Genomic DNA, 25,977 nt, shown 5'->3' with positions numbered 1-25,977 from the left:
AACTTTTTTTCCTTTTTAAATAAGTATATTAATTTTTTGTTTCATACAAAAGAAATAATACAGAAAGGTATTAAGAATGAGAAACGCCTACTCTCTTGGGCTCCTTTCCTGATACACCTCTTCCACTCATTTTAGTGGAGGGAAAACGGAGAATATTAGTAGGAGAGAGGACAGAAGGAGGTAGACAGGCAGAAGGAGGTGAATCCTGGGAGCCAAGGGCAGAGAGAGGCAAGTCCCCAGAGAAGTGGGAATGGCCAACAGCTCCCTGAGAAGATAGATACCTTCCGTCCTTCCTGGGCAGGCAAGGGAAGTCTCAAGAATACACAGAGAAGGGAGAGTGGCAGGGCCCACGCTGGGGATGTTAAAAGGGACTCACGCTGAGGATGGGGGCGGGCCCGAAAGTCCCACCTGACTCCAGGCTGCAGGAGGGAGCGTGGGACGGGGGGCGGAGCCGCTGGCGATGACAACAGCCCCACGTGATCGGCCAACACTGAGTCTTGCCTCGCTCTGGCGTCAGAGCCGCCGTCGCTCGCTCCTTTCAAGGCTGTGGTACCTGTTCCCGGTGGCCCTGAGGACGTGCGGGCCAGGTGCGGCCCCGAAAGCAGGAAGCGGAGGGGGAGCAGGTAAGGGAGCCGGAGGGGGTCCCTGGGGTTGGTGTGGGGGAGCGGCGCCGGCCTGCGGATGCCCCACCCCCGGGGAGCCGCGCAGAGACGCAGCCGGTGCACGATGTAGCCCCGGGGCCCCGCTGCGGGACCGCGAGCCTTTCGTGAGCGGAAGGGTGCCTGGCCCCGCGGGAGCCGGCGGTCCTGAGGCTTCGGCCGTTCTGAAGCACCTGCCTCCGCCACCAGCGCAATCTTTTCTGACATCCTTGCTCCGCCCTTCTTGATGCAGAAAATGGTGGTCAGCTCGGGGGGCGGGGCGGCTGAGGCGCGGGGAGAGGGCGGCGAGGAGGGCCCGGCCCGGCGCGGGGAAGGGGCCGGGTGGCGGCGGGTCCTCGCTAGTGTTCCGCTGCAGCAGCCTCCACTCTTCCCACCCCGGCCGTCTGCAGGTCTGCGAGGCTAAGTGTCGAGGCGACGCACCTCACGTCGAGAATCGGGAGGAGGAGGAGACTGCAAGGATAGGCCCAGGTCGGTGCGAGGGACGGCGGGGGGGCGGGGGTCAGAACATGAGGAAAGCCCAGTCTAGGACCCCAATCCGTGCCTTCACCGCCACGCTTCGCAATCCCCCACCCCCACCCCTTCTTCGTCCTCCATTTTGGCGCCTGCAGAGGCCTGGAGATGGATCTGCAGAGAAGATGGTGGGCTTTGCGGGAGAGAGGGGCGCGGACTGCCTCCCCCCCCACCCCGAGGGTACACGGGGCCTCTCTGGTGGAAAAAAAATGAAATTTAAAAAAGGCCTTTGAAATCCAGTGCTCTGAATTTTGAAAGGTGGGTAGTCGGGCCTCTGTCCTCGGTGCTGATCAGTTCACCAAGAATTGAGTCCATTTTCTCTCTGTCTCCTAGGAGTAATGGAGTCCAAAGAGGAACGAGCGTTAAACAATCTCAACGTGGAAAATGTCAACCAGGAAAATGATGAAAAAGATGAAAAGGAGCAAGTTGCTAATAAAGGAGAGCCCTTGGCCCTCCCTTTGAATGTTGGTGAATACTGTGTGCCCAGAGGAAATCGTAGGCGGTTCCGCGTTAGGCAGCCCACCCTGCAGTATAGATGGGATATAATGCATAGGCTTGGAGAGCCACAGGCAAGGATGAGAGAGGAGAATATGGAAAGGATTGGGGAGGAGGTGAGACAGCTGATGGAAAAGCTGAGGGAAAAACAGTTGAGTCATAGTCTGCGGGCAGTCAGCACTGACCCCCCTCACCATGACCATCACGATGAGTTTTGCCTTATGCCCTGAATCCTGATGGTTTCCCTGAAGTTAATAGGGAGACCCCTGCTTCCTAAATTTACACATTTGTGTTGTACCTTTGTCGTAAACCTTTTGATGTTACCTATTTCTTGTGGGTCTGCTATTACCAGCTTCTAACTGAATGTTGTTTTGACCCAGTTTGTAAGTTTCTGTCAGCAGGGGAGTTTTACCTACTGCATGGAAAGATGCTCATTATATATTGTGAAGTTAATAAAACAGTTTTAAAAACCATTCTCTGCATTCTTTTTTACTTTAAATCTTAAATATGAACATAAACAGTCATATATATACACATATATACACACATATATAGAAAATCGTGTTTATCTTTGTGGTAGAATTAAGAGGGAGTTTATTCTTGCTTATCCATAATTTCTTATTTTTCAAAATGGAACACGTATTACTTATAAAAAGCAATGTGACCGGCCGGGAGCGGTGGCTCAAGCCTGTAATCCCAGCACTTTGGGAGGCCGAGACGGGCGGATCACGAGGTCAGGAGATCGAGACCATCCTGGCTAACATGGTGAAACCCCGTCTCTACTAAAAAATACAAAAAAAAACTAGCCGGGCAAGGTGGCGGGCGCCTGTAGTCCCAGCTACTCTGGAGGCTGAGGCAGGAGAATGGCGTAAACCCGGGAGGCGGAGCTTGCAGTGAGCTGAGATCGGGCCACTGCACTCCAGCCTGGGCGACAGAGCGAGACTCCGTCTCAAAAAAAAAAAAAAAAAAGCAATGTGACCACCTTATAAAAGCAATGTGAGCACTTAATAAACACTTATGACAGAATCTCAATTTTAACTTGCTTCTGGGATCTCTTTTTAGAAATGTAAGAGACACATCTCTTTGAAGATCATAATATTTATCAGTAAGATGAAGACAATCACCTCCCAGGCTTATTGTATGGACCAGAAAAGGTAATGAGGTTGTGAGCTTTCTCCCAAGTTCTTGTTCTTACTGACATGCATGACCCAACCCTTTAGATATTCCCTTCTGTTATTAGAGGAAATCTCCAAGGTGAGGTCTTCCCTGTATTCACAAGTCCAGTGGGCTAAGGAGTAGGTACTTTCATTCCTCTGCTGCTGTGCGCTATTCTCCTCATCTCCCCTGGGTATTACTCTGTTTTCTAGGTTTTGCTCCCTATACTGGCTCCTTCCACTGCAGATGTTCAGGAATCCTCAACGTGAGAAAGTCCCACCAATTTCTCTGGAATTTCCAGTGGATTGAATCCTTGCTCTACTCTACAAAAGAGTGGACAAATCCCCTCTCCCTGCTTTGTTTCATGGAAAAACATTGTGTAGTTCTTTCCTTACAGGTAGTTCTCTCCCAGGAAACCTCCTCCTCAGTATAGCAGACTATGTAAGATGTGTGAGGAAACAGAGCCCACTTTCAATCTGAGATAGTCCCACCTCATACCAGCTCACATTCACCTGAAATCCATGAATGTACAGAATTTTGTTATCTATACTGAGTTGGACATCAGGAAATCACTTAGTGAATCAATGGATACACAAATGAGATCTTTATGAGAAGTCTATGGGAAGACAATTGGGGTTAAGTGTCCCAGCAGAACTAGGGAAATAAAATCCCCCTCAATTTGTGCTAATTAGATGAAATACACACATTTTATGTATGAAGACAGTCTTATAAACTTAAAGTCAGGATTCCAAAACAGGGGTTGGCAAATAACCCAAATCTGGCCCACTGCCTATTATTTGGCCTATAAGAATGATGTTTACATTTTTAAAGGTTGAAAAACTTGAGGATATTACACCAAAACTATGAAATTCAAGTTTTGGTGTCCATAAATTTTTATTGAAACAATGGCCTGCTTATTCATTTACATGTTATCTGTGGCTATTTTTGTACTACAGTGGCAGAGTTGAGTAGTTGTGAAAGAGATAGTATAGCTAGCTTACAATGACTACATATTTTTTATCTGGTCCTAACAGAAAAAGTTTGCCACTCCTGTTCTAGAATATAACATTGCAATGGAACTTGTGAAACCAAAGGGGAAAAGTGATAGGCAGAGGAAAATGTCACATAACATCACAAACCCCAGACATCATGAATCAGATGCCTAAGTAATTTCAAAGCTCTTTCTCCTTCTGCAGGCACTTAAGACACAAGACAGAAGATTATAGAGAGGCTAGAGTTGAAAGGTCAGGAAAATTGATAAACAGAGACGCTTATGTCCTACCAGACTTTTTACTCTTGATTGTCAGTGTTGGCACCAGCTTCAATGGAAGAAAAAAGTGTTCATGAGGAGAAATTAAATTCATTTGTGAACTGATATCATATCCATGATAGAAGGTGCGACACACATATGCCCAGAAAAATGCATCTCTCTTCTATGTCTAGGCAGATTGAAGTTGCCTGTCAGTTTCTCAGAGAAAGTTGAGTTTGAGATTCTACTCTCTGAAGAGAGTCTTCTGCTAACCACTTTCTCTTGGCTCTTCACAGAGTGTTTCTGTCTGAAGAGGCAGTTGAGGCAGTAGCATGTGAGTGGCCAGGCTCCATATAAAATGCTCAAGCAACTAACAGCAACTAGCAGAAAGTGAGCAAAAGGCAATAGAGAGCAGAGCATAACATTCCCTCAAGGGGAGCAACTATGTCTAAGGTTCCTAAGGCATTGCCTATATATCATTTCTATACGTTATTTGGTGAGCCTCCTTTTCTCCTTTACTGCGGCCATTCTTCACAAAATGTGTAAATTCTTCCCATAAAAGCCTACAAATTCTGACAAAGAGCAGACAGGGAGCTTAGAGAGTGTGCCTTGGTTCTCCAAGAAAAAGGATGTTCAAAAAGGATGTTTGAGATGTAGATATGGATTAGACCATTTGGATTTAGCACATCATGTACATCCAGTAAATACTTGTTGAATGAATGAATGAAAAACTGAACAAAAGAAATATAGATTTAGTGATATTCAGCAAATAGTAACAATTAATACATTTTTGTATCCTTAACGTATTTCTAACAAAATTGAGATAATGTGGATAATATCTCATAACTTTCTAATAAAACAGTTACTGGTTTTTTTTCTTAAAAAATTCAAGTCCGTTGAAGGAAATGTAGAAAGTAAACTTAAAGGCTATTGTATGACCAAAGGAAGTGCTGCAATTTGAATATTCTAGTCCAGGGTGGGGCAAGAAGGGACACAGACACTGGACTCTTCCAGGAATTCTAGATAGCATAGGAAGCACACTTTGGTTAGAAGTAAAATAAAGCCTTCGTGATTAACCGTCATGTAAAACACTAATCCGCATTTATGCTTTTAATGAAAATAGAGTAACAGGGACTGGATTTACCTCCCTAACTGAAACAACTAAATCTTGGACAGAATATATGAAACAACACTTTTCAGTCACTTATCATCTATCAGAGAGTGGAGGGCAAAGTTATCTGATAGACGGTAAATAAGTAACATGAGCCTTATGATTGTCTCTGACTTACTGGATATTAGAATTAAAATGTATGTTTTAGCACAAAAGCCAGAAGAGGGGGGAAATAATAACAAAAAGACCAGAAAAAGAAAAATGAAAGTACACAGTTTTAAGGTTCTTATTCTATATATTAATGTCACTTGACTATAGATTCTGATACATTACAGGTGTTTACTATAAACCTTAAATCAACCAGTAAAGTTATAACTAATAAGCCAACATATGAGGTAAAATGGAATCCTCAAAATAATTGAAAGAAATTCAAAAAAAGAGAACAAAGGACAGGACAAATGAAAACAAATAACAAGATAACAAGATGGTTGACTTAAACTCAAATATCAATAATCACATTAATGTAAGTGGTTTAAACACCTCAATCATAAAGCAGAGATGGTCAGATTGAATAGAAAAGAAACTCACCTCCATGTGTCCATGTGTTCTCCTTGTTCAACTCCCACTTATGAGTGAGAACATGCAGTGTTTGGTTTTCTGTTCTTGTGATAGTTTGCTGAGAATGATGGTTTCCAGCTTCATCCATGTCCCTGCAAAGGACATGAACTCATTCTTTTCTATGGCTGCATAGTGTTCCATGGTGTATATGTGCCACATTTTCTTTATCCAGTCTATCATTGATGGACATTTGGATTGGTTCCAAGTCTTTGCTATTGTGGATAGTGCCGCAATAAACATAAGTGTGCATGTGTCTTTATAGGGCTAGGAGAGGGATAGCATTAGGAGAAATACCTAATGTAGGTGATGGGTTGACGGGTGCAGCAAACCAACATAGCGCGTGTATACCTATGTAACAAAACTACACATTCTGCACATGTACCCCAGAACTTAAAGTATAATAAAAATAATAAAAAGTATGTGAAAAAAAGAAACTCACAAATATATGCTGCCTATAGGAACCTTATTTTGAATTTAAAGATACAAATTGTTTACAAGTAAAAGGATGGAAAAGATGAATAATTTTATTACAAATCAAAACGATGCTTGAATGACTGTATTGATATCAGATACAATAAATTTCAGAGCCAAGAATAATACAAGGAATAAAGGAGGTCATTATATAATTTTAAGTGGCATATATATCAAGAGGACATAACAATTCTAAGCATTCTTGTATTACAGTGCTTCAAAATACATGAAACAAAAACATAGAACTGCAAGGAGGAATAGACAAATTCACAGTTACAGGGATTTCAAAACCTTCTCTAAAAATTTGATAAAATGGAAACTCAGCAAGTGTCTATAAGACTTGAACAACAGCATAGAACTTACCACCAATAACGGTAGTTTATACGTTTGTTTCACATGCACGTGGAACATTTACCAAGGTAGTCCATATTCAGAGCTATAAAATTAATCTCAGTAATGTTGACAGGATTCAAATAATAAAACCTATGTTTTCTAAGCACAATGGAGTTAAATGAGAAACCAATAACAGAAAGATCTCTGCAAAATCCTCAAATATTTAAATTAGCACAAAATAACACATGTTTAAGTAACCCATGGCCCAAAGAAGAAATCAAAAGAGAAATTAGAAGGTACCCTGAAGTGAGTGAAAGTGAAAACTCAACATATGATAATTTGCGGAATGTGGCAAAAGAAGTACATGGGGGAAATTTATAGCACTAAATATATATATTTGGATAAAATAAAGCCCTACAATTATTAAATAATGAAAGTTTTATTTAAAATCATCCCTCCATAAAAATCTCTAGGTTGAGATGGCTTTACTGGCAATTCTGTCAAACATCTAAGGATGACATAACACCAATTCTATGCAAAATCTTCCAGAAAATTGAAGCTGAGGAAATACTTTCCAAGTCACCCCATGACATTAGAATTGTCCAGACAACTAAACCAGATAATTATATTACAAGGAAATATAACTATAAGCCAATATCCCTCATGAACATATATGCAAAAATTCTCAACGAAATGTTAGTAAAATTGAATCCAGTGATATATAAAAAATACAATACACCATGACCAAAAGTAGTTTTTATGCTAGGGAATCAAGGTAGGGTTAATATTAGAAAAAAATTATAATTTACCACATTAACATAGTAAAAAAAAGTTATGATCATCTCAATGGATAATGAAAAAAAAAAACAGTTGCCAGAATTCCAATATTCACTACTGATTAAAATACTGAGTAGTCAGGTATAGATAAAATACCTCAACCCAGTAAAATGCATCTACAAAAGCATACATAATGATGTGTACATAAAGACTAAATGCTTTCCCCCCAAGATGGGAAACAAGGGAAAAATGGACACTGTCACAAAATTGACTCAATATTGTATTAGAAGTTCTAGCCAGGGCGGTAAGACAAGAAAAAGAAATAAAAGTATTACCTATTGCAAAGGATGAAGTAAAACAATTTTTATTCATAGAAAACATAATTGCCTATGAAGAAACTCCTAAATAGTATACAAAAAACTACTAGAGCTAATAATGTGAATTTAGAGAAGTTGCAGGATACAATCCACAATATACAAATTTAGTTGTACCTCTATATATAGCAATGTATTAAGTTTCCTGAGACTCCCTCAACAAATTACCACAAACTTGGTGGCTTCAGAAAAACCTAGGAATTTATTATCTCACAGTTTTGTAGGCCAGAACTCCAAAGTCAAGGTGTCACCAGGGCCATGTTCTCTCTGATGGGTCTTGGAAAGAATTCTTCCTTATCCCTTCCAGCTTCTAGTGACCCCAGACATTTCTTTGTGGCAGCAAGGCTCTCATCTCTGCTTCTCCTCTCTGTGTCTCTGTGTGTTCTTTCTGTCTCTTATAAGGATGTACTCACTGAATTTAAGACCCACCCTAATCTAGTATGATCTCATTTCTTTTTCTTTCTTTTTTTTTTTTTTTTGAGAAGGAGTCTCGCTCTGTCACCCAGGCTGGAGTGCAATGGCACCATCTCGACTGACTGCAAGCTCCACCTCCCGGGCTCACGCCATTTTCCTGCCTCAGCCTCCAGAGTAGCTGGGACTACAGGCACCCGCCACCACGCCCGGCTAATTTTTTGTATATTCAGTAGAGACAAGATTTCACTGTGTTAGCCAAGATGGTCTTGATCTCCTGACCTCGTGATCCGCCCGCCTCAGCCTCCCAAAGTGTTGGGATTACAGGCGTGAGCCACCACACCCGGCCTGTATGATCTCATTTCAACCCTTAATTAATTACATCTGCAAATATCCTATTTCGAAATAAAGTCCCATTCTCAGGTTCTGGGTGGATATGGATTTTGGGGGAAAATATTCAAAACATTACAAACGGTGAATAACCAGACTAAAATTTTAAAAAAATATAATTTACAATAGCACTAAAAATATAAAATACTTTGGGATAAATTTGACAAAAGATGTACAAGGCCTGCACACTGAAAAGTACCAAACATTGATGATATAAATTAAATCCTAGCATTTTTTTGTAAAAATTGACAACCTGATTCTAAAGTGTATATTAAAAAGTCTAAAAGACTAAGAAAGTCAAAACAACATTGAAAAGACAAACATTTTGGAGGAGTTTCACTATTTTATTGTAAGACTTATTACAAAGGTACAGTAATCAAAACACTTTGCATAGAGCATTGCAATCCTACAGTATTTATCAGCATAAATATAGACAACTTGATCAGTGGAATGGGATAGTGAGTGAAGAAATAGACTCACACATATATGCCAGTTGATTTTTTTTTTAAATAGTAACAGAGTCTCACTGTGTTGCCCAGGCTGGAGTGCAGCGATGCAATCATAGCTCACTGTAACCTTGAACTACTGGGCTGAAGTAATCCTCCAGCCTCATCCTTCAAAGTAGCTAGGATTACATGTGCATGCCATCACAGCCCACTGATTTTTTAATTTTTGTAGAGATGGGATTGCCCAGCTGGTCTCAAAACTCCCAGTCTCAAGTGATCCTCCCGGGTCAGCTTCCCAAAGTGCTGGAATTATAATCGTGTGCCACTTTGCCTGGTCCTCCAACTGATTTTTGACAAAGATACTAAGGTAATTCCATGAGGAACAGACACTCTTTTCAACAATTGGTGTTGGAACAACTGGATAGCCATTTTCAATAATAGCAATACTTACAAGAACTTTATCTCACATCATATGGAAAACTTGGGTCAAACTGTATAATAGACCTAAATTTAAGAAGTAAAACATAAAGCTTCTAGAAGAAAACAGGAGAAACTCCCAGTGACCTTTTGTTGATAGAAATTTTAAATTAGAACTAAAAAACACAGGCTCTAACAAGAACAGATCAGATCAATATGTTAGATTTTTACCAAACCTTAATATTTTTTTCTTTTCAAAAGATACTATTGATTCTCTGAGAAGGATAGAGACAAATTGGTAGGAATTCCAAGCCCCCTCCCTACAACATAAATAAAGACACACACTACCAGAGTACAAGAGACTTGCTTGAAAGCCACACAGTTGAGAAGCTGCAAGTCCACAGTGAGACCTGAGCTGGACTAGAACTTATTGTACAGCAAAAACCCGACCTTCATGCTTCTAGCTCTACACAGCCCCATCCCTCCAAGCTTCCCTATTACAACTAAAAGAACCGTAGACACAACACAACAAACATGCATAGGAAGACTCTGAAAGGTAGGACGACTGAAAGGTAGGAAGAGGTAGTCAGACTGCCTAAAGGACCTTGGAACTTAAAGAACAACATAGCAGCGGGTTCCCTTGATTTCCTTATTGTCTCCTATATATAATGAACAGGACTCTGGGAAAGCCTCCCATCAGGAGCATCCAACAGTCATGAACATGAAAAGCTTCAAGAGAAACCTGTTTCCTCTAGCCAAGTACAGAGAAAAAGGTTATTTAACAAAAAACATTTTTGGATATGTTTATGCTATCAAGAAAAATCCCAAATGGTACAGTATAATTTCATCTATATAACATTCTTGAAATGACACTGTTATAGAGATGGAGAGCAGTTTTGCGGTTGGCAAAAGTTAGCAGGAGAGAAGGAAGGGAAGGTGATTTTGGTTATAAAAGGGTAGGACAAGGAATGTCTGTGATGTATCTTGCCTGTAGTGGTGGTCATACAAATTAATACATGACAAAATTGCATAAAACTAAATATATACATACACATGCAAATGAGTGCATGTAAAAGTGGTACAATCCGCATAAGGTCGATGGATTGTAGCTATGTCAATTTTCTGGTTGTGATATTGTGCTATAGCTATGAAAATGTTACATTTGAGGGAAACTGGACAAATGGTACGGTGGCTATCTCTATATTATTCCTTTTTGTTTAGTAATAGCTTTATTAAGGTATAAGGCATATATTATAATATTTATTCATATAAGGTGTATAATTTAATACTTTTTGTATAATCACAGATACGTACAATCAACATCACAAAAAGTTTTAAAATATTTTCATCACATCAAAAATAAACCCCATGCTCTGTAGGTATGACCCCTACCTCTTTCAACCCTAAAGTCCTAACTGACTACTAATCTACTTTCTTTCTCTGTGGATTTGTCAATTCTGGACATTACATATGCATGGACTCATACAATAAGTCAATTTTTCATTGACTTATTCATCATTGGTATGTCTTCTTTTTAGAGCTGAATATTCAGATCCTTTGCAACATATTTTGTTGGGTATTTTTAGTTTTGTTTTGCTTTTATATTGGTAAAATATACATAACATAACTTTTACCATTTTAGCAATTTTTAAGTACATAGTTCAGTGGCATTAAGTACATTCATATTGTTGTGCAACTAAGTAGGAGGTGGGACTCAACTCTGGAGGCATGGCTCAGACACTGGACCAAATTGAAGACCAGTTAAAACAAAGACAGGGTGGAAGCAGTTTTCAGTAAGACATGCTAACCAGTGTACCTTGTCAGTTTACCATTGTCATGGCAACACCTGGAGGTTATCACCCTTTTCTATGGCAGTGACCCAATGAACCAGAAGTTATCACCCTTTCTCTAGAAATTTCTGCATAATCCACTCCTTAATTTGTATATATGTAAAAGTGGGTACAAATATGACTACAGAACTGCTTTTGGGCTGCTACTCTGGGCACACTGCATATGGGGTAGCCCTGCTCCACAAGGAGCAGTTCCTCTGCTGCTGCTGTACACTGCTGCTTCAATAAAATTTGCTGTCTGTATTAGGGTTCTCTAGAAGGACAGAACTAATAGGATACATATAGGACATCTATAGGCCTTCGGAAGACCTCCACTAACAATTTAAAGGAATCAACACTCAGCCAGAAGTGGTAACATGATGCTGTGGGTGGGAACAGGAGCATTAATTTTTCTCTCCTTTACTATAACACTTATTTTCTGTGGCTTTAGTCAGTCGCCTTCTCCTGGGAACCATCTCTTTTGTCCTTGTTGAGTTTAGAGGCCACTCTAAGGTCCAACCAGACACCATGCTATCATTGTTAATCTTGTTTTCTCTTCTAGTGTGGGTGGGAACAAAACTCTATAGTAAATATTTCAAAAAGTATAGCATCAGAGAATCATCTTCATGGTTGCTAGATTTGTCATCAATATCCCCAGTATAGAGAGTTCCAGCTTCTGGCCTATCCAGAAAATCTCACAACCATGTCCCCAGACCTCCTAACTAACCATAGTGATCCCAAAGTACCCAAATCCCAACTTGTCAAGTAGAACTCTCTCCCAACTTAATGGATTCCACCTGAATCACCCCCACCACTATTACCTGGACCTGGGAAGTTGATTATCTATATCTCCAGTGCACTAATGATTCTATCTTTTGCACTCACTGTTGGTGTTAATGACAAAAAAGCAGAAGTCTCCCTACAATGATCTGATCCAACTCTAGTTGCCATGTTCTTAAGGCTGCAGCAAGGTAATGGGATTCCACTTCTGAGCAAGGAAACCATATATGGTGCCTTCTCCTGATCAGAACATAGGGGACGGTGGGGGGAAGGGAACACAACCGCCTAATCTGGGAAGGTGGGAGTACTGCCCCCTTTTGGAAAACAAAGATTGTTCAACCACCCCCATTAGAACAGGGGAAAAATATCTCTATAGACCTAACTTGGCAGCAAGAATAAACATCACACCCCATAGAGCCTCTGTTTGTGTCCCAACTGGGCTCATTGTTTGTGGTCATAAATGGGGAAAAGTCACACCTCATAACTACTCCTGACTCTCCAGGGTGTCACTTGTTCTTTTAGGAATAGCTTGCCCATGGCCGGGCACAGTGGCTCATGCCTGTAATCTCAGCACTTTGGGAGGCCGAGGCGGGCGGATCACAAGGTCAGGAGATCGAGACCATCCTGGCTAACACGGTGAAACCCCATCTCTACTAAAAATACAAAAAATTAGCCGGGCGCAGTGGCGGGCACCTGTAGTCCCAGCTACACGGGAGGCTGAGGCAGAATGGCGTGAACCCGGGAGGCGGAGCTTGCAGTGAGTAGAGACTGCGCCACTGCACTCCAGCCTGGGCGACAGAGCAAGACTCTGTCTCAAAAAAAAAAAAAAAAAAAAAAAAAAGGAATAGCTTGCCCTTATATATAAACAACTTAAAACAGAGGTAAATATACTTTGGTCCCCCTCACCCCTCCAGGGATCACAGTCTGTAACCCCATAACACCCACGAACACCAGAAGTAAATGAGCAATTGGGTTAATTCTGGTGCGAATTGGGGCAGCAGTAGGACTAGCAGCACTATGGGGCAGGTTTGCTGACCACAGTCAATTCTAAAGAACTTGACTCAAGCCCTAGAATCCTGAGCCACCAACAGAGATTGGGCACTAAAGAGAATTCAAGAGTCCCTAGACTCTTTGGCAAATGTAATTCTCAATAACAGACTAGCATTAGATTATTTACTAGTTGAACAAGATGGTGTCTGTGCAGTTATTAATAACCTGCTGCACATATATTAACAAATCTGGACAAGTTGACATTGACATTCAAAAGATATATGAGCAAGCCACTTGGTTACGTACATATAACCAGGACACTGACTCCAATTATATTTGGTAGACTATCAAAAATGCCTTGGCAAGTTTCACCTGGTTTTCACCTTTCCTAAGACCTTTGATAGCTATCATGTTGTTACTAGTTTTTGACTGTTGCTTGTTCAACCTCTGTGTAAAGTTTGTGTCTTCTAGATTACAACAGTTCTAGATAAAAACAATGCTGGCACAAGGCTTCCAGTTCATTCCGTCTACTGACCTAGAGAATAAAAGTGTCCTCCTCTGTGCTCCTTGGATCAGGTATCCAGAGATTTTTTCTCCTCCAGTGCTAGGCAGGGTATATGCCCATAAACTCAGCAGGAAGCAGTTACAGAAGATAGGCCTCCATCCTTCTGCAGCCCCTTTAAGATTAAGAAGGAATATTAATCTCTGAGGGAAGAATCAGGTAGAAGGCAAGATTCAACTCCAGAGGTGGGGCTCAGACATCAGACCAAATTGAGGACTAGCTAAAACAGGGACAGTAGAAGCAGCTTTCCATAAGACATGCCAAACAGTGGGCCATGTCAGTTTACCATTACCATGGCAACACCCGGAAGTTGCTGTCCCTTTTCATGTCAATGACCTGATGGCTCGGATATTACCACACTTTTTCTAGAAATTTTTGCATATCCACTCCGTAATTTGTATATATTTAAAAGTGGGTATAGATATGACTACAGAACTGCCTTTGAGCTGCTACTCTGGTAACACTGCCTATCAGGTAGTGCTGTTCCACAAGGAGCAGTACCTCTTCTGCTACTGTACATTACTGCTTCAATAAAATTTGCTAATACCACCTGCTTACCCTTGAATTTTTTTCCTGAGTAAAACCAAGAACCCTCCTCGTCTAAGCCCCGGTTTGGGGCTTGTCTGCCCTGCATCACAATTATCACCGCTATATATCTCCAGAAGTTTTTCATCATCCCAAATGGAATCCAGGATAGAACAATCCTACTCCCTGGATATTAAGGGAACTAAAAATCTTAACACCACAAGAGCTGGTTCTGATGCAGATCAAGAGTGATAGCTGGAAGATGTTCTCTGTTAATTCCTGCTACTTGGATTCCTGGCTTTACTGGGTCTGGTTCTTCAGATTACCCCTCCATTCTGTGAGCTAACTCAAGCCCTTCCCATCATTTCACTTTTCTCCCTATATTATCCTGATGATTTGATTTTCTATATCTTCCTACAACTACACGTTAAGGACAAAGATCATTTTATTTTGGAAATGTTTTTGGTTTCTGAAAAATAAAAAACAACTTCCTTTAAGCTATTCCTAATACATAGGGGCTATTTTGAGGAGTAAATGAGAAAATGCAGAGTGGTTACATAATCATATTTTAGAATGTGGAAATGATCATTCTCTGTGAAAAAAAAAATCAAAACTTTAGGCAGGATGACCAATAAGCAGGCTATTATGGGACTACAGAAGATAAGTATATGATGGTAACCTAAACCTGGGGAGACATAGTGAGGATGGAGAAAAGTGTATTGAAGAGATATTAAGAAGCAGCTGATAATAGGCTTTGGCAATTGATTGGATGTTGGGAGTAAAATCTAGTAAGTTTTCTAGATTTTGACAGCAGAATGATGCTTGTGCCATTCACTGGTAGAGCAAATGCAAGATAAGGGAACATGCTGGAGGCTGGGAAAGAAGAGATTTTTTAAAGGGATATGCCAATTTTGAACCTTTTGATGTTGAAGTACACTTGTGACAACCACAAGAGGTCCATCAGAGAACTGGATAACTGTCTGGGGTCCTGGAGAAAGAAGTATGGGCTGGAGATAAGGGGTTGGAAGTCGTCATTGCTAGAATGATAGTAAAAACTACTGAAGTGGGTGAGATCAGTCAGCGAAGATGGAGACCGAGAATTCCACCATTTAGGGAAACAACATAGCTCATGTGCTAAGAGTACAAGTTCAATCTGTCACATGCAGCCAGGTCCAAACCCCTTCTCTGTCCTTTACTAGCCCTGTGATCCCAGGCAAATCTTTCAAACTATTTGTGCCTCATTTTTCTAATTTGTGACAAAAACATAGTTATTGACCATACATTATAGGATACTTTTCACGATTCCATGAAAATATTTATTTATAGAAAAGATTACAGAGTATGGGTTTCATAACTTGTAGTTCTAGTGAGCCATAAACATTTCTTATGTTAGCATGAAGACTGCTATAGGTTAGCTAATCAATAAAAGCATTAAGTTTTTATAAGAGCATGTTCAATGCTGAATGCTATTCCTTTGTAACTGTTTCACTCAGCTCACCAAGGCGGGGGAACCACAGGGACTCTGAGACCAAAACTCACCAAGGTGGGGGAACCACAGGGACTCTGAGATATGTTTTATTAATAAAGTGTGTATTTGTCTGGATTTCCCCTTGTGTTGTTTATACAGTGACACTTTTTAGATGGCTGGCACATATTTTTCTTTTTTTTTTACATTATTGGTTTATTTTATTTTATTTTATTATACTTTATGTTCTAGGGTACATGTGCACAACATGCAGGTTTGTTACATATGTATACATGTGCCATGTTGGTGTGCTGCACCCATTAATTCGTCATTTACATTGGGTATATCTCCTAGTGCTATCCCTTCCCCCTCCTCCGACCCCACAACAGGCCCCGGTATGTGATGTTCCCTTTGCTGTGTCCAAGTGTTCTCATTGTTCAGTTCCCACCTATGAGTGAGAACATGCAGTGCTTGGTTTTCTGTTCTTGCGATAGTTTGCTGAGAATGATGGTTTCCAGCTGCATCCATGTCCCTATAAAGGACATGAACTCATCCTTTTTTATGGCTGCATAGTATTCCATGGTGTATATGTGCCACATTTTCTTAATCCAGTCTGTCATTGATGGACATTTGGGTTGGTTCCAAGTCTTTGTTATTGAGAATAGTGCCGCAATAAACATTCGTGTGCATGTGTCTTTATAGCAGCATGATTTATAATCCTTGGGGTATATACCCAGAAATGGGATGGCTGGGTCAAATGGTATTTCTGGTTCTAGATCCTTGAGGAATCGCCACACTGTCTTCCACAATGGTTGAACTAGTTTACAGTCCCACCAACAGTGTAAAAGTGTTCCTATTTCTCCACGTCCTCTCCAGCACCTGAGTTTTTAATGATTGCCATTCTAACTGGTCTGAGATGGTATCTCATTGTGGTTTTGATTTGATTTGCATTTCTCTGATGGCTAGTGATGATAAGCATTTTTTCATCTGTCTTTTGGCTGCATAAATGTCTTCTTTTGAGAAGTGTCTGTTCACATCCTTTGCCTACTTTTTTGATGGGATTGTTTGCTTTTTTCTTGTGGCTAGCACATATTTTTCTAAGATAATGAATGAATACATTTGTGCACTGTTTAGATATATTTCACAATAACTGTGCATGACCTTCAATGTCAAAAGAAAATAAACCGAGTCAGTGAAAATGACAGAATAGAAAACTCCAAGGGCCTGTCCCTTCATGGAAACACTAGAAACAAAAGCAGTAAGAATAAATTTTACCAGAACTCTGGAAAATAGTCAAAGGTTTATAGGAAATAAGCAAACGTTGAATCAAGAATATGGCAACAACCATGATAGAAGAGCTTTGTGACATTTTAACTTAGCCCTGCCTCAACCTACTTGCTAGTGCAGTGGTGGTCTTGAAAATAGCGCCCTACATTTCTAATGTGGATATCTGGATTTAGAGGTAACAGAGCAGACATTTTTCCCAAGGATTTTTTAAAATGAGAAACAAATCAAGATATTCCAAAGAAACAAAATCTGAGGGAGTTCATTAACATTATATCAACACTACAAGAAAATGCTAAAGAGAGTCTTTCAGGTTGAAATGAGAAGACATGGGCAAATATAAAAATCAGTGTTATTGTAATTTTGGTATGGAATTGCTCTTTTTTTCTATATGACTTAAAAGACAAATATATAAAACAATAATTAGAAAAAAAATAGAAGACCTGAATAGACCTGCAATAAGTAGAGAGATTGAATCAGTAATTATGAATTCAGCAAAATTACAGGATAAAATATAAATACAAAAAATATGTTGTGTTTCTATAAACCTGTAATGAACAATCCAAAAAGGAAATTTAAAAGCACCTCCACTTACAAAACATCAAAAACAATAAAATACTCAGGAATAAACTTAGCCAAGGAGGTATAAGCTTATGTACTGTAAACTATAAAAGATTCTTGAAAGATATTTAAAAGATCCTAAATAAATGGAAAGACATCCAGTATTTATGGATTAGTAGACCTAATACCATTAAAATGACATGCTTTCCAAATCAATCAGCAGATTCAATGTAATTCCTATCAAATTCCCAATGCCCACCCCCCCTTTTTTTTTTTTTGCAGAAACAGAAAAGAAAGAAAATATAAGGTAGAAAAATGGAAATAGAAAATAAACAGAAACTAGAGTGGAAAAGCCAGTACTAGAATTCATATGCAATCACAAGTATTTGTGTGTGTGTGCTTACAACATAGATTCTGAATTAACTTTAACATTTTGTAAAGTGCATCAGTTGACAGAACTTCATGGACTTAGTACTGATGTTCAAAAGACAGTTATTCCTGGGGATCCCACTAAATTGAAACATGGCATTCCTTATAATCTTATGAAAGTAACTAAATATAAGATAATGAAAAATAGGTATGCCTCATTTTAACTATGACTTTGCCAAAATTTTCCACAGTAGGCCAGCATTAGGTGCTGTTGCTCACACCTGTAATCCCAGCACTTTGAGAAACTGAGATGGGAGGATTACCTGAGTCCAGGAGTTCAAGACCAGCCTGGGCAACATAGCGAGACTCCATTTTCACATAAAATAAGAAATTAGCTGGGCATAGTGGCACGTGCCTGTAGCCCCAGCTACTCAGGAGTCTGAGGTAGGAGCTTGAGCCCGGGAAGTTGAGGCTGCAGTGAGCCTTGATTGTGCCACTGCACTCAGCCTGGGTGACAGAGTGAGACTCTCCCTCAAAAAAATTCCCATAGTAATAAAATCCATTGTCCTAATATATCCCATAGTGGACATAGATATTATGAAACAATGAATAATACATTAAATTTAAATTAAATCTTTCGTATTTACAAAGCGACTTGAAAAAATGGGACCCCATGCACTCCTCAGTCAAAATAGCTAAGATGGTCCAATATAAACTAAAACAGGGCCTTCAAGGATTAAAACTTATTGTATAAGACATAATTAATTAGTGGGTAATTATCTCCACTGCTTCTCCATTTGTAGCCCAATCTTGCCTGTTCTTAAACCTAAAGAAAAATGAATAGTACTTCATGGTGATTACTATAACCCTAATGCGGTGGTCCTATCCATTAAGGCCCCCAAATCCAATAGTCGATATTATTAAAACTACTAACTCCATCTAATCAGCAAGCGGTAAATATTTTGCCATTATAGCTTTTACTAGCATGTTCTATTCAGTGACTGTTTCAGCAGTCTCTCAGCTGCAGTTTGCCTTCCCTTTCAAAGAGATATGATACACCTTTATTAAGCTTCTCATGAGGTACCTCAATAGCTTTGTCATCGTGCACAATTTTTACAGACAAGATCTTATCTGCACCCAGCTTTCTCCAGGAATACAGCTATGGCATTACATTGATAACATCTTCTTCCTAGGAGATTCATTTGACATACTTATTAAGGACATACAATCCAACATCCTTAAGTTATTTTGGGGTTCTGGAAGCAACATATTCCTCATTTGCAAATTTTACTTAATCTCACTGATGCTGCCACTTACAAATCAGCCCAATCTAAATGAGATATTCTTGAACAGAAGGCTCTAAAATCTGTCTAGATTAAAATCAACAGACACTTCCATTAATGCCCTCAGAGACTCCTTCACTGGAAAGACTTCACCAACTTCAACTTCTTCTCATGCCTCCTGATATCTCTGAACCACCTATAATGGCCATAAATTCCCCATAGCCTTCTGATATGAAAAATTGCCTTTCTCAGCTCTGTGCTAGACACCATGAGAGTAAAAATTTGCTGGGCATATACCAGGCTTCTCTGAAAACAGAGGCTCTCATAGACCTTGAGCCTGTGATCTTTTGTACCCAGTTGCTGAATATGCCTTGGATAATGGAAACAGCACATCACAAGCTTGGCACAGTGATGGAGGCCTCCTTGATACAGGACAGAGCCAAACCTGGGTCCTCTGATATATTCCACTTGTAGGAGGGGATGGTATCCCCTGTCCTCAGTCCGTTGCCAGATGCTATGTTCATGGAGGTCACCCCTCTCCAAACCCCTTAGCTACCTGGCGACCCCCTTAGGATTAACTGAATGAAATACAATGGGAGTTAATAGACTATAGGGAAGGCGTTGCCACTATCATAAGTTATGGAGCTCAGTGGAACGGGTCTGCTTTTCATCCCTTAACAGGAATTTCCTGATAAAGAATGTGAACCAAGGATCAGCACAATTGGCGAAACTACAGGCAGTCATCTTAGCACTGGATGCCCTGGTTAGCAAATGATCTCCACATTTTTACAAACATGGGCAACGGCCCAAGAGGTTTTCCCTTAAAGGTAAAGAACTTTGGGAATCTCTAGCCTCACAGACACCCAAAATATGAATGAAAATCCCACATGTCTCTACATATACTAAGGCCACAATACAAGGTCTCACCAGGGCACTCCTTATCTTCTTTGGAGTTTCAGACATTACTGATAGTAACCAAAGTACACATTTCATATCTCAAAATACATAATGCTGGGCTCTTGGAAAAGGCATTCAATAGAACTTTTGACTCCCTGATGGGTCCCGGCTAGCCAGTTTTATCAAAAGAGATCTAATGGTTTCCACAAACAACTCATTTTAAAACTCCAGTCTGGCATATGGACCACTAAGTGGGTTTTGCTGTTACTCCAGGCCTTAATCTCTCTTAATTTAAGATCTTTGGCCAACTCACACCTCACAACATTAAAAAAAGAAAACCTTTGCATCACCCTTTTGTCTATTCAAAGAGGGATATGTGTCATCTCCATGCTTATAAAAGTTCATTATATATGTGCAGCTCTTTAATATTGTCTCCTCTTATCTTTATGGATTTTTAATCCTGCACCATCCCATAAATGCTGGAGGCCAGGTCAAGGGTGCATGCTCTCCTAAGATCTGTTAACCATAGATTGTCCCATGGGTCAGGCACTTGCCCATCTTACATGAGAACCATTTGTGACTAAACTTCTACCGCTCCAAAACCATTATTAACATTTGGGTTATAAAGCATGGATAATTAATCTGAGATCTACCTCTGCTCCCCTCCAGAAAATTAAAATTAGTGCTCAAGAGCTAACAACAAACATTGCTCAAGAATCCCACAGACAGTATAGACTACCAAGAAAGGAGATAGAAAACTCCTCTTAGCAAATAAAAATCACATTTGGAGAGGGTAATGGAATCAACACCAAATCTCCTAATGACAAAACCAGACAACCCCTCCTTGATAATAACACATGTGAAGGAAGGAGAGAATCAACATCAAGAAACAAAAGTCTGTCATATACAGCTACACACCATTTTATTGGATATTGATCTTATTACTATCGGTCTGGATGCTTTTGATGGTTTGCAGTCCAGAGGCCAAAACTCGAAAATAATTCATTGTTTCAACTAAACCTGGCAAATACTGAGGCCCACATGCCGTCAGGATTGGCTAATGCAAGCCCTACAGCCCAAACACCTCACTGGCTTTTCCTTCACCAACTGAACTGACAACTGAGGCAGTTGTCATTGGTTAAATGGTAGGGACTGACTACAGACTAATGTTGAAATTCCAACCGTGGCCAAAGATATTTTAATTGGCAAACAACCTGACGCCATATTAACAACATGCTCCCAAATCAAGCCATATGATTTAAAGTCTTTTTACAGCAGAAACTCTCTCATCAACCATCTGGGCAAAACCTTGGACTGTTGGGAGCTTTGAGATTTAGTCATCCTCAATTAGGGCTTTATTTGTTTCAGTCAAATTCTAGAACTTTACTCCAATTACAACAGTATTGTGGATACTGACATCACTTTTGCTACTTGTACATCCAAAAAGCCCCCCGACTTACAAAATATCTGCAAGATCTCAAGTTAGCAAACTAACCTTACAACTTAAGGAACTAGAAAAAAAAGAACAATCTAAAGTCAAAGTTAGCATAAAGAAGAAAATAAGATTAGAGCAGATGTAAATAAAATAGAATAGAAAAACAATAGAGAAAATAAACCAAACCAAGAGTTACTTCTTAGAAAAGACCAAGAAAATTGACAATGTGTAGATAGGTTGACTAAGAAAAAGAAGACTCAAATTACTAAAATCAGAATTGAAGGTGGAGCATTACTGTTGAATTTATAGAAATGACAAGAATAATAAGAGTACAATGAATAATTGTACACCAAAAAATTGGATAAACTAGATGAAATGAAAAAATTCCTAGAAATGCAAAGCCTACCAAGAATAAATCATAAAGAAATAGAAAATGTGAATAGATCTATAACTAATACAGATATTGAATCCATAATCAAAAACCTTCCAACAAGGAAGATTTGGACCAAAGGCTTCACTGGTAAATTCTACCAGACATTTGAAGAATAATTAACACCAATCCTTCTCAAACGCTTCCAAAAAATTGAAGAAGGAATATTTCCTAACTCACTCTATCAGGCTAGCATTACCCTGATATCAAAGCCAGATGAAGACTTTTCTCTAAAATGAGAAAAGAAAAATACATACCAATATCCCATGTGAATATTGATGCATCGATACTCAACAAAATACTACTGAATCAAATTAAGTAGCATATTAAAAGGATTATACACTATGACAATGTGGGCTTTATTCTGTGGTTCAAGGATTGTTCAACATATGAAAACCAATTGATGTAATATACCACATTAACAGAATGAAGAAAAAACACATGATTATCTAAATTCATGCAGGATAAGCATTTGACAAAATTCAACACACATTCTTGATTAAAAAAAAAAATCAACATACTAGGTGATGTAGTTTGGTTTCTTTGACCCCAATAAATCTCATGTTGAAATTTGATTTCAAGTGTTGTTGGAGGTTGGACCTAATAGGAATATTTTAATACTGTTAGGATGTGAATACTACCCAAAATGATATACAGATTCAGTGCAATCCCTACCAAAAATCAAACACTTTTTAAAGAAATAGAATAATCTTTCCTAAAATTAATAAAAAATCAATCTAAAAGAGCCTGAATAATCAAAATAATCTTGAAAAAGAACAAAGTTGGAAGTCTTACACTTTCTGATTTCAAAAATTACTACAAAGCTACTGTATTTGTCTACTTGGACTACCATAACAAAACACCATGGACTGGGTGGCCTAAACAACAGAAATTTATTTTCTTACAGTTCTGAAGACTGGAAGTTCAACATCAAGGTGCAAGCAAACTTGGTGTTTGGTGAGGGTTCTCGCTTTGTGCTGCAGATGGCTGCCTTCTTGCTGTGTGCTCACAGGACCTCCTTTTTGTGTGCATGCTGGAAGGGGGTGGGGGGAGGAGAGAGGACATATGAGAATGCTTTCATGTTTCTTCTTATAAGGGCGCTAATTCTATAGGATCAAGGCCCCACTCTTATGACCTAATTTACCATTAATTACCTTCTTACTCTAAATACAGCTACACTGGGGATTAGAGCTTCAATACATGAATTTTGGGTGAACATAAACATTCAGTCCATAAGACTTGCAGTAATCAAAACAGTGTGGGTGGTACTGGCAGAAAGACAAACAGAAAGACCAATGGAGTGGAACTGAGAGCACAGAAATTAACCCTCACATATATGGTCAAATGATTTTTGACAAAGGTGCTAAGACCATTCAATAAGGAAAGGGCAGTCTCTTCAACAAATGGTGGTTTAAAAAAAAAAAACCCTCTAAATATCCACATGCAAAAACATGAAGCTGGACCACTGCCTTATACCATATACAAAAAATAACTCAAAATGGATCAAAGACCTAAATGTAAGAGTTAAAAGTGTAGAACTCTTAAAAGGAAATACAGGAAGAAAACTTCATGGCATTAAATTTGGCAATGATTTCTTGAATATGCCACCCAAAACACAGGCAACAACAAAAAATAGATAAATCGGACAGCTCTAAAATTAAAAACATTTGTGCATTAAAGGAAGCTATCAACATGGCATAAAGGCAATGCACAAAATAAAAGAAAATATTTACAAATCTTATATCTGATAAAGGGTTAATATCCAGAATATATTAAGAACTCCTCCAACTAAACAACAACAACAAAAAGCGTGAAATCTAATTTTAAAATGAGCAAAGAAAATCATACTGAATGGGCAATAGCTGGAACTATTCTCTTTAAGAACTGGACTAAGACAAGTATGCCCACTTTCACCACTCTTATTCAACATAATACTGGAAGTCCTAGCCAGAGCAATCAGGCAGGAGAGAGAAATAAAAGCCATCCGAATAGGAAAAGAAGAAGTCAAACTATCTCTTTTGCCATCTATATGATTCTATACATAGAAAACCCAAAAGACTCTGCCAAAAGGCTCCTGGAACTGACAAATGAATTCAGTAAAGTTTTAAAAATTTGTGTAGAGATAGTGTCTTGCTATGTTGCTCAGGCTGGTCTTGAACTCCTGGCCTCAAGTGATGCTCCTGCCTTGGCCTCCCAAAGTGCTGGGATTATGGCAGGATTCACCACACCGGGCCTCCCCTGTCCAACTTTCTATCACTACCTTCTGCCCTACATTTTCAACCATGACCATCTATGCCTTTTATTTGGTTACAAACAATATCACTAACCTTTACAGATATTTTACTAAACTATTAGTTCATATCCTCCAACAACATTACTGGCCCTGTCACCTTGACCTAATTAATACACCAAACTATTATTATAATAAAAAATATAATTTATGCTTAAAGCACACTTTATGATGCCATTAAAGATGTTGTTAGGGATCCTGAAAATTTCAGATCTATTTTCTTGCCTACTGGCATATAAATAGGAAACTTGGTTATGACTGGCTGACAAAAACTTCTTATACTTCCACATATTTTCCTCCTTTGTACTCTCATAATAAAAAATTTTTTATGCTGTTTAGGGCAACTTTTGCCCTAATCTCTGAACATCTCCTCTATACTTCAGGCCACTCAAATGCCCCAAATAATTGAGCTCGAAATGGAGGTCAAGACATCAAGGAGTAAATTGTAATGTATTTTTTATATTAGTGCTGTCGTGGCCTATTGTTGAGGCCCTGGTTAGAGACCTGTCAGTTCCCCTTCTTGGGCTGCTGATTAACTCCACACTCTAATCACTTCCCTTATCAGGTGTTCACGCTCTGGGCCACTTCAAACTAGCCCTAACCACCTAGGGGCCAGGTATAGACAGCTAGGGACAGCCCTTATACTCTGGAGCCTGAGAAATTATTCAAATTAGCCAATACTCAGGGAACCAGTGAAACCTAGCTAATCCCACCCCACTTGCCATAAGTAAGCTGCTCCTTACAGCTCCAATTTGCTGTTACCCAGATGCAACCCCCATGTGGTCTTGCCTTGTAGCCTTCTCTAGTTTGGAGCCGTAAGTGACAAAAGTTCTGCCTCTCATTTTTCCAAGTGACCGTGCGTTGTGTCCTGCCATCAAAATAATCTTAAAATCTTATTTAAAAAAACACTAAATTGCACCACATAAAAAATTAATTCAAAATGAATCAAAAACCTAAATGTAAGAGCTAAAACTATGAAACCCTTAGAAGAAAGCAAAGGGGTAAATCTTCATGACCTTGGATTTGGCAATAAATTTTTAGATATAACACCAAAACCATGAACAACAAAAGAAAAATAGGTTAATTGGCCTTCTTCAAAATGAAAAACTTTTGTGCATAAAAGGACACTATTAAGAAAGTGAGGCCGGGCGCGGTGGCTCAAGCCTGTAATCCCAGCACTTTGGGAGGCCAAGACGGGCGGATCACGAGGTCAGGAGATCGAGACCATCCTGGCTAACACGGTGAAACCCCGTCTCTACTAAAAATACAAAAACTAGCCGGGCGAGGTGGCGGGCGCCTGTAGTCCCAGCTACTCGGGAGGCTGAGGCAGGAGAATGGCGTAAACCCGGGAGGCGGAGTTTGCAGTGAGCTGAGATCTGGCCACTGCACTCCAGTCCGGGCGACAGAGCGAGACTCCACCTCAAAAAAAAAAAAAAAAAAAAAAAGGTGAAAGAGAACCTATAGAATGGGAGGAAATATTTACAAACCATATATCTAATAAGGAACTAATGTCCAGAATATATAAAGAACTATTACAACTCAACAACAAAAAGCCAAACAACCTAATTAAAAAAGGAGTAAGGATATGCAGAAGATTGAGACTGAATCCCCACTTCCTTACAACATATACAAAAATCAACTCAAGATGGATTAAAGACTTATATGTAAAACCCAAAACTATAAAAACCCTGGAAGACAACATGGACAACACCATCCTGGATATAGAAATGGGCATAGGTTTCATGACAAAGACACAAAAAGCAATTGCATCAAAAGCAAAAATTGACAAACGAGATTTAATTAAACATAGGAGCTTGTATATGGCAAAAGAAACTATCAACAGAATAAACAGACGACCTAC

General features: G+C 39.5%; 1 protein-coding gene across 1 annotated transcript; it reads left to right on the top strand.

The window, feature by feature from the left end:
- The first annotated feature begins 465 nt into the window (after positions 1 to 465).
- On the top strand, positions 466 to 2,134 carry BEX2 (brain expressed X-linked 2). Its single transcript, XM_010355301.2, has 3 exons — positions 466 to 623; positions 1,049 to 1,127; positions 1,503 to 2,134. The coding sequence occupies exon 3, from the start codon at positions 1,508 to 1,510 to the stop codon at positions 1,892 to 1,894; it is 387 nt and encodes a 128-aa protein (XP_010353603.1). The 5' UTR covers positions 466 to 623; positions 1,049 to 1,127; positions 1,503 to 1,507; the 3' UTR covers positions 1,895 to 2,134.
- The last annotated feature ends 23,843 nt before the right edge of the window (positions 2,135 to 25,977 follow it).

The sequence above is a fragment of the Rhinopithecus roxellana genome, chromosome 7, assembly GCF_007565055.1.
Source record: "Rhinopithecus roxellana isolate Shanxi Qingling chromosome 7, ASM756505v1, whole genome shotgun sequence".
Lineage (NCBI taxonomy): Eukaryota > Metazoa > Chordata > Mammalia > Primates > Cercopithecidae > Rhinopithecus > Rhinopithecus roxellana.
Note: the sequence above shows the minus strand (reverse complement) of the source record. Positions and strands in the feature narration are given on the sequence as shown.